At 46.9% G+C, this 10,221-nt stretch overlaps 1 protein-coding gene across 1 annotated transcript; it reads right to left on the bottom strand.

Annotated features, from left to right (window-relative positions):
• Positions 1-368: 368 nt before the first annotated feature.
• On the bottom strand, positions 369-2,981 carry EDB93DRAFT_1108690 (glycoside hydrolase family 79 protein; the record flags this gene model as incomplete). The annotated part of the gene is made up of 12 exons (XM_041447872.1): positions 369-761; positions 814-868; positions 919-1,217; positions 1,343-1,658; positions 1,705-1,768; positions 1,824-1,969; positions 2,022-2,038; positions 2,085-2,191; positions 2,240-2,327; positions 2,395-2,560; positions 2,614-2,626; positions 2,684-2,981. 12 exons carry the CDS (start codon positions 2,979-2,981, stop codon positions 369-371), a joined length of 1,962 nt encoding a protein of 653 aa, XP_041301743.1.
• Between the last annotated feature and the right edge of the window lie 7,240 nt (positions 2,982-10,221).

Raw genomic sequence — 10,221 nt, 5'->3', positions numbered from 1 at the left:
CCTCTGAGTCATCTCACTATTTCCATGCTCATTCATTGCTGTACTTAGTAACCAGATGCTTGGATTTTGTCCCCAGCCTGACGCCGCGACCGCAGTGGAAATGGCACCACACCATTGGGATCCTCCACGTGCTGTTACATATCCGCGGGCCCATGTCTGTTCACCTGGGAGAAATCGGTCTCTCGTCGCAGCAATCATGTCCTAAATGTCCATGTTAATACACCGTATTCCTACATACAAACATTACCGTCGTAATTGCAGTATGCGAATATAAAGTCCCAAGAATTTCAATTTTTAACCTCATCATGAACGTCGTGATGGGCATCTACGGTGGTTCCACCAAACATTTTGACTCGTCAGCATGAACATCATGACCAGAACCACGTGCATAGCATGCCGGTGCTCAGCACAGCTGCACCGACCACAGAAACGATCGAAAGTGAATTCCTCAGACCAGTACCAGCGTTCTCCTTGCTCGTACTCCCAAGCTCCCATGTATCTCCAGATATCCCATTCGAGGTTGCCAGCACACTCGGGTTTATCGTCGCTGTGTTCATTGTCTTCGTGACCATCGTGGTAGAGAATGTCTGGGTGGAAGGGTTCCCTGACTCTGCGTATGCAGAGGAGGAGAGGAAGACGAGTGCGGCGCCAGGGGCGGGGATAGACACTCGACATGTATTGGACGACTGGTCGCAGTTAATCGTCTGCACGCTCTCGGAGCCCATTAGGCGGCCATCAGACTGGAAGGTCCCGCCAAAGGTCTAAAAAAGATGAGTAAACGAAAAAAATATATCTGTTGATGACCAGACGCACCTGGCCTGCCCACGTAATGTTGCTTTTCTCCGATACGGAAGGTGCTACTAGATATCTAAGATATAAATTAGTTTGGCGGGTGTTACATGAATATGGAACACGTACTTGACTTGTATTTGTGCAGGGGTAGCGTTGCCTTGCCCAATCGCCGAGCCGCCAATGGAAATCGTTGCAGTATAATCGCTTGCACCGCTCGGATCCGATACGTAATTAAGTAATACCATGCGCACGGGAGTACCATTCTCGTAGATTGCGTATGCAGGGGTAAGCATACTGTCAGTGTTAGCCTGCAAATCAATAATTTGTGCGTTGCCAGAGGGTCCGAACGCTTCAGCGATAGCAATTGTGCTGTAGAATACAGAGCCAATCGTCCATTCGTGATATGATGAGGTTCGTAGGAGGTGCTACATAGAAATGTCAGTGTGGCTTTCTCTCACCTGATTTAGATTGGAGAGAGCTTACGAGTGAAAGGCTGGACATGGTGCGTAGCTCAGTAACATATGCAAAGGGCCCAGAGCACGTAACTCACGTTGTAGTATACATCTTGTCCACCAACGTGCAACATTGCGTTTGAGAAGTTGCTATAAGCCATCTGAAGGCCATAATCAAGCGCCCATAGAGTCGCGCCAAAGGTATCACTAATTCCTGGTAAGCCACCACAGGATGCCGTGTTTGTCTCCATCATAATGAAGGGCTTTCCAGTGGCTTGTGCATAGCTGGTAGAGTTGAGATAGGGGGCGACGATGGAGATGCTAGAGTTATGAGTGAGGAAGTTTTGAAACACGTCTTGTGGGTTGACCGGAGAACCGATGCCGTACAAAGCGTAGCAGTTATCGGTTGGGTAACTTTAAAAACCTGAGAACATGCCTGAAAATCACAGAGAGGACTTACTGTTCAACTGCTAGCGCTCCCAAGCTTGAAGAATAGGTTTCGACGAGTCCGGTGTTCCACACAGCTGATGATATTAGATTAGTTTTTGGTCTAAACTGCAAAAAGAACTAGAACCGAACATTCTGGAGTCCATTGCCCTGTGATAGATGGGACAATCAAGTTATTTTTAACAGGGATATTGCCATCATTGTTGATGGCGCTAACTACTGTTCCAAACTCGCCGAAGTAGTCAGAGGGCGAGTATGTGGAAGGTCGTGCATCGTGTCTGATGAAACCGTCGGTATTTTTAGAATAAAAGACAAAACACGATCACGAACGCTGCATAGAGATCGGGCTGCGGTGATGAGTGGTGATTGGTTGGAGATACGAAGAGGACATACCTCGTTTCCAACTTGAAACCCGAGCAAATAACCAGGGCCACTCAACACAGCTTCGCCGACTTCTGCAATACCAAGTCGGAGGTTGCTCGTGTCATTGAACGGTATGCCTGTACAAATGTCACTAACGGCATGGAAGAAATTACATGAGCCCTCACCAAGAAACCATTTCGTATTTACAAGGGCCGAGATGTTTGCCATTGTGTAAAACACTTCTGCCGTGTAAAGAAGCATTGGGGTGGAAGTCTGAAGTATTCAGAAAGAAGTGTTTGGATATGATGTCATCGACAATGATCATGTACATTGCACTCACCACATCACCCGTAATACCACGGACTTTGGACACCATTACGCCTCCAGGGAGACTATCCACGAGGACTGCAGTCTCTTGAGTATTACCTCCCACCCGAATGAGTATCTCGCCTGCCCGTTCGCGAAGGATGGCCATGAGGTTTAAAAAGGGAACCTGCAGATACGTGCTATGACATATGAGTTCAGATATGTGGAACCGAGTGGCCTCATCAGGACTTACGCGTTAACACCGACTGCAAACGACTGTGATTAGTATGCATAACTGTTGGATAGGACATGATTGGACTGACAAATCTGGTTGATGACACTGAATTCGATAGAGAAACCCATGAATGAACCTTTCTGGGGTATACTGAGACCAGATGGCGAAGAACTGGAAAGCTGAATTCCGAATTGTGTTGTGAGGCCTGCTGGAACAGGGGGAGGATTTAGTACAGTGGGATCATAAGCTGCAGCGCCGGTATAATTTGCGGAAGCTGCAGTGGTGGTTGAAGCTGCCAATGGGATTTGGTGGTACACTGTGACGCTGGCATTGACGAGGGATGATAGGATGACGAGGACGAAAGCTGAAGGGTGGAATAGTCGCATGTAGGTTGTATTGGCAAGAAATCAAAAAAAAAAAGCAGTGGGCAATGAGAATGAAGAGTAAAAAAGTTAATGGTGAAGGTCGTGGCAAAGTAACGAGGCAACTCGAGTTCTCGGGGACCGTTAAGCTTGGGCCTACGCACTAAGTATGGGCATTAAAAACGGGATTCTCTACAATGGATGTTACATAAATGCTTCAGTACTAGTGGTCAATACGTTCTTCTTATAATTACTCGGCACTAAACCGAACTATTTATTGTTCGGCAATCTGGTTAGCAGCTGGCAGGGTAACCGAATGAATTACTCGCGATGAGCTTTCGAAACATATCTTGGCACAAGTCAAAGAAATACAAATAATTCAAGGTCCTCAACGCAGCCTTTCAATACTCGATTCCCGGACCACTCAGCTTTTTGCGCTGAAGGACGCGTCCAGGGTGGACTACAAGAACGTCGAGACCAACAACGCGATAGCAACGTTCGAGTGGAACCTGACGTATATCGCCGCCTCCACACCGCTATTTTTAGAGATTCGAAGCGCTCGAACGACCCTTATGAGGGTCGTCACTCTATGGCGGTCCTACGTCGATCGAGCTCAGCCTCCAACTTCCATGTTCATCGATGCATCCTCCAGGCCTCGAGCTTCAAACTTCCACCCTAAGCTCACGGAACTTTAACCACCCCTTCTCTTGATGAGCCACGCATGACATAGCATGCATGTAGCCAACGTTCAACTACACCGTGTGGCTGCAACCGATCGCTTCTGTCTTGTGCGGAATGTGCCAGGTGATCCGCACCTCCAGGACCTGCGCTGCTTAATCGAAATCCATTACTTGGCCTCTGTAGCAGCCACCTATGACGTTTTGATACTTAGACGCTCATCGGCTATTTCTTTCCGACGAGAGCGTAGCTGTGTATCAAGCCAGCTGCCTCAAACTCGATAAGATATCCATTTGTCGAGTCCAGTGATGTCATTTTACATGGAACTTGTCGGTAACTGTCAATTGCTATGTAGCACAGGAACTACGCTCAGGCTTTCCAGGGAATTCCTTGTACGGCCCCGCGCCACTACTAGCTAGTACTGTGCAGTGTGCACGCAGGTGAGTCAGCGGAGTCTTTCCCTGGCTGTCATGTTTAGGCGCCAACTATCTAATATAATCAGCCATACCATCATTGGGTGTTCCTCAGGCTTTCAACGACAGAGGCCGTTCCACTCACTTTAACGACACCCTTCATCTTCCCGTCCCTATAGTCAGACCAACGCTCAATCAAAATCCGTTCACAAACCGTCCCTTTCCTACTATCATGAGCACATTTGCATACAAAGCACACTTGGCTGCTCGCGTATGTCTCCCCCGTGAACCTATGCCTGTCGTCTTCTAACATCTCGTACAGTCAAAAAAGTCTCATCACCACGACAACCCTCCGCTAAAGCGCATCGAAGAGCCTGTCTCACAAACCTTTCATCCCCCTGTGTTGGCAAGAGCTCACGCTCATCAATTCATTCACTCTCAGGGGGGTGACTTGAGTGCTACTGCGCCGCGCGCAACTGCGCATCCTCCTGTATCTAATAAATTTGCTGGCCAGGGTTCTTACCGAGCCCGCATCTTCGAACGGGTGAGTGTTATGAATTGATAAAGGAGACATTTCATTGAGACGTCGCCTCTAGTACGGTATCTCCTAGGATCAGAGCAGCGCAGGCTTCTTGAATATAGTCCGTGCGCTTTGGCTGTGCTGCGCATGAGGCATGCATGTCAATGAGGCAGGCCTCCTGTTACTAGGAGCTGGTCTTCAACTCTTCGCCATTTGAGCCATGGCGTACTCATACGGTTTGCTGGATGCAATACCCTCTATCTTGTCTCTTCGTTTTTGTCATGTTTGGAAGCGCATACGTCAATGAGGCAGGTCTTTTAATGTTAGGAGGTGGTCTTTATTGTTCGCCATTCGAATTATGGTGTTTTGATACTCTTGTATCCGATGCCTTCCACTTTGTCATGTTTCCCCATACTACTCGTTATCTACTACGTTGATGAGGCAGGACTCGTAGGAGCTGGTCTTTATCCGTGGTATATTACGCTCGTACTGTTTCTGACGCTTTTGACTTTTATTTCGTATCTTCATTTATGACTACTATCTGATATCATATCTCATGTTTACGACTTTTACGACTTTACCATACAGCTCGTGTGTACGACATGCTTATCGTGAGTGTATGTCTCATACATTCACAAAGTGTCGATGGTGGATCTTTATCCGATGCCTCCACTTTGTCGTGTATCCCCATACTACTCTTATCTACTATGTCGATGAGGCAGGTCTCTTAGGAGCTGGTCTTCATCCGTTGTATATCGATACGCTTATGCTGTTTCCGATGCTTTCGACTTTTGTTCCGTATCTGCATTCGTGACCCAATACTCATGTTTACGACGACTTCAACGAATTTATCATACAGTTTGTGTGTACGACATGCTTATCGTGAATGTATGTCTCATTTATGCTACGGTCCCTTGATGGCTGTGATGTCGCAACATCGCAATTCTGTCAGTGACTCTTCAGTGTGATCGAGATTTGCATTCATTCATGGCTATGTACCAACAACTCGGATTTTCTGTAGTATAGATAGTCATTCAGCAGGAGCAGAATTGCATCCTTCTATACTTCCCGCGGCCACAATATCACAGACTCATAGGTTCTCTGATGATCTTGTGAACTACAACTCAATTGAAAAGGCTGAAAGCAAGAAGGTTTAGGTTCGAATTCGGGAGTTAGATTTCCGCAAGCACCGATTCATAGCGCTATGCGCTAAACGCCTCTTAGCCAATCGTTAGCCAGATTGAAGTGAGAAGGCCGCCGCTATGGCGTGATTTATTGCGCAACCCGACCCGGCACAAACTGACGTCCGTCAAAAGAAGGGGCGCAAACGTGCAGCGTGTTAATGACGAATTCAAAGTTCTCAGTGCCGTGCTTCCTGATCAAGGCCATGGTGTTGCGCTCTGTGGTAGATGAATGCGAAATTAGAAAAGCGCTTGACGGCTGTCCGCTCTCTCCGTGCGTGAGTAGCGCGGGCATTAGGGGGAAGCGCTCGGTGGCTGTCCTGATGATCCCGGGAAGGTCGGAAACAATGTTGCCGAGCGTTAGGTTTGTCCTAGAATGTCGTGTTGAGATGTTTTGCTATACAGGCACGAGCGCGTGCTGCAGGGTATCTCATATCATGCATCCGCTCTTGCTTCTAGCTCTTGGATAGCAAAGAAGAACTTGTTTCCGGAGGATAAGGATCTTCTGTAAAACAAACCGTACCCTCAATTGATATGGCCGTCGCAACCGAGTGTGACACCGTCAGGATTGTATGCAATGAGTTCCAGTCAGGAGCGCAATTCGAAGTGGCGGTGAATCGACTCTCTACCTCACTTCAGATCAAACGAAGGTCTATCGTACCAAGTTTACCAGCGTGACGTTGTCATCCAATGATTAGATGTGAATGTATTCCCGAATTCAAGCCTATCTGGATAACACAAACCCGAGTTAAGCGAACGCATTGGAATTGCCTGGTGCCAGTGCTATACAATTAAAGCAATATTGGTGTGTCCGTGATAGAAGCAACGCTATACTCGTAAGAGGTGAGATTAAAATGTCACACGACTCGTACACAGCCACAGCTGCGTACCTCTTCCTCGAACCGGCCTACCTGATAAACATCGTCCTATTCCGGTCATCAATAGGTTAAATCGTTGCTATGCATGCATACTCCTTCTCTTGGTATGTGATATACTCGCTAGCAAGTACCTCAGCTGACTCCAACCAACTTCCCTAACAAGATTCCTCTCAGACAACCGTGATTGTTCGAGTCTGGCATTGGTATTGAGTCCTTGATGGACCGGTGTTCTTATATATATTAATGGCCATCATATCTATCCATATAAATTCTAAATCCGAAATAGTTGGATATCTCACACAACACGTTTTTTCCGGCTGTTCTATTGTGGCAGGCAGGCCTTTGGGCTTAAGGCGCCATCTCATATTCTTTTGGGTTCGTGTCGATAGAGCGTCCGCTTTTTCCGCCATGGCAAGCTGTCATAACCGGGTCAAAAAACGTCAAGGACGAGCCACTGCAGGGTATATATACTACTGATGCAAGTACTAGCAGCACCAGCTCCCCACAGCACGGACCCCTCAAAGACGGGCGTTACATCCTGAACTCGTAACAATCCCAAGTCACCTTATCTCTTCATGTCAACTTTCGGGACTCAGGCGCGCAGGTGCGCTAGTGCTGTGAGTGGCATCGCTTGCAGAGCGGCCAGCAACTTGACTGATGAGCCTACGTTATGTAGAAGAGCTCCAAGCACTCATCTCACAGTTCTGGCTCGTCCTCGAAAGAGCACGACACGTGCACTGTTGTTGATACCGATGTCAAGCATAGTGGAACCATTCCTGTCATGAGCAAATTTGAAATGCACATGTTCGACCGTGTAAGTGCTTGTGGTAGCTGTACTGTCATTCGGTGTCTTACGGAACTATAGTATGGGGAACCCAGCTCGATGCTTCCTGCGACAAAGAAAAAACAGGAGGTCGAAAAACGTTCAAGTACATTGCCCGTACCCATACAGTGTGCTGCGAATGCCCGACTTTATCTTCGAGTAAGTATCACATACATACGAGCCATAACACAGGACTAAGTTGACGTTGTTGCAGAGTCAGACAAAGTGATATATGGAATGAAAAAAGCTTTTCTTTGAGCTGCCCCGACAAAACATTGTCTTGCATCACGCTTCGTTGACTATGCGGAAGCCCGACTCATGTATAACTTTATATCATCAACTTTGTAACTCTATCAGTGTACTTTATGCAAAACGTTCAAACGTTCACGATCAGCGACAATGCACACATTCACGCTCCGTCTGTACCCCACACGATGACATCACCCATGGGACGCTGCAAGCTACATTAATATGCACGTTTGAGTGATGTCATGACAAATACTTCATTCCTACTCGTTCGGAGCTACAGAAACAAATGGACCTTCCTCCGTCGGCACGCATGGATACCAAGTGTGAGAGTATCAGTGGCACTTCAACATACAAATTCAAATGTCCAAACTTGAAAGCTTCGGTTTAAATTTGACCAACTGACAAGACCAAAACGCCGTTTCTCGGAGGCCGGTCTCGTATCTGACCTGAGCCATTTGGACCTTTCGAGCTATTCTGGTCGGTTAGTGGAGCTGAGTACCCTTCAGGTCAGTAACGGGTCTAGATGCAGATTGATTAATTCCCGTCAAGGAGCAGGGCAAGATACGCAGGAGTACGAGTCATCTGAGCCAAGAAAAAGCAACCACTAACTTAGACCCGGATGTCCTCAAGCGCGAAAAGGCTAATCTTGTGGATGCTGCCTCTGAGCCGACGGCGACATAATACAGTGCTTATAGAATGGTGACTGAGCAGACCGAATCAAGACTCGAGCCATTCCTTTTATACGCATCGTTCAGTTCGTTGAACAGCTTGGATGTGATGAGCACTGCGAAACATGAAATACAGACATGCATACCTATATACGCCTGTTGACATCCATCGCAGTCGCTCCTAGGGCAAGCAGATAATCACTTGAGAGCCTTCGTGTCATATTATGGCTGTCCTAGGTATGTGTCTAAGCTCGGACAGCTGCGGAACACGAAAAAAGAAGACAAAGTGATTGTTATTTACAGACGTTCACTGTTCAGAATGAACTTCGCACCTGGGGGCACGTGATCGACCGACTTGTGAAATTGACCATTGAGGCAGAGAGAGCGCAGATGCTTGTTGCACTTACATCGCTCTTAGACCTGTGTTAAATTGATGGTCACATGGTTTCATAGAAAATACCTCAAATATCGCACTGGAAAGAAGTCGCCGACATCATCAATGACTATCAGGATCTTGGTGTCTAAGTTATACTAGTTGCGTCACGCTGCGAATCAAATTCTACTTTCATCCTCTCCATGCTTACCATATCTTTGTTTGTCGTTTTGGTATGAACATGATGGCACAATGATTCAAGCGTACAGGCCATGGATAAGGTGAGGTATATTCGACCTACTCTGTCACCGTTTCTTGTCCGAGTTCTTTGATGCTATGCCACAGGATGGGACTTGGACTATAAGAGTAATCAAAGGGCGATTATGCCTCGAGCCTCAAGCTCAGCCGGCGAAGGAAAGTGTGTATGTGCTTGCCAGTGTTTTGATCGCATCACGCTTAAACCTGTGTCAGGTCGACGACCACCGGATTTCATAAGGAACTCCTCGATTTTTGCAAGCTTGCAGCCAAAAACACCCCCAAAATCGCGTTGCAAATCATGTCGAATTCTGACAGCACCAACGACTGGAACTTTCCTGGTGTTCGAGTAGTCGTGTGCGTAATACTGGTTTTGCAAATCAAATTCTACTTTGCTTATTCAGGGCTTTTTTCATTTGATTTCGCACCACAATATCTCACCTGGATATCAACGGCCTTGATCCGGAATCAAATATTGATCTCCATCATGCAATTTTTTGCGATAGAAGCGCCGGACGGTGGTATATAATAATATTTCGCATGGACGCTATCGTTATACACCACCTAGATCCCCCACCCATCCATCAAATATGACCATAGTCTCAAATGATCCCAGTTGGTGGCCAACAATCAGTTGGAATGTTTCTGTCAGTTATTGGATAGGTTTGTGACACGAAGATATCTCGATCTATCATTGACTTGCCATTTTGCAGTTGCCGCTGGTGCCGTAGTGGTATACGATTGGGGTGAGCAGGATGGCGTTCAAAGACTACTTGTATTCTGATGATATTTCTAGTTCTAACACTCGGACAGGAGGTAGGTCTATGTGATCCCCGGAGCAGAAAACTCACTAAGAAAGTGTCGTAGATTGAGCTGATTTGGGTAGGTGGCATAGTCCCCATATCGAAGAAAAGAGGAGAATGTAATGAATCACGACAGAGGCAACGTTGGTCTCTTATTACTGTGCTGTATTTGGTTGTTCGTACCTCATATTGTGCTATAGCGTGGTGCTGACTCCCCAATGTCCTAGATACGCTATATCGGAATACCATATTCTGTGTATGTGTCGAGGCCAATAATTTTGCACTGTGCTGATAGCTCATCTCTGACAATCAGTGTCGATGTTCTGTGTATGTGACATACGTTCTATGTTCGATTCTTCTGACAGGCGCACGCAGCAAGTATGCCATTGATCTCGTTGACGGATTCAGTGAGTACTCTGCAAC

This window comes from Suillus bovinus (assembly GCF_016758785.1).
Source record: "Suillus bovinus strain UH-Sbo-P2 chromosome Unknown EDB93scaffold_116, whole genome shotgun sequence".
Lineage (NCBI taxonomy): Eukaryota > Fungi > Basidiomycota > Agaricomycetes > Boletales > Suillaceae > Suillus > Suillus bovinus.
This window is presented reverse-complemented; position numbering and strand designations above follow the sequence as displayed.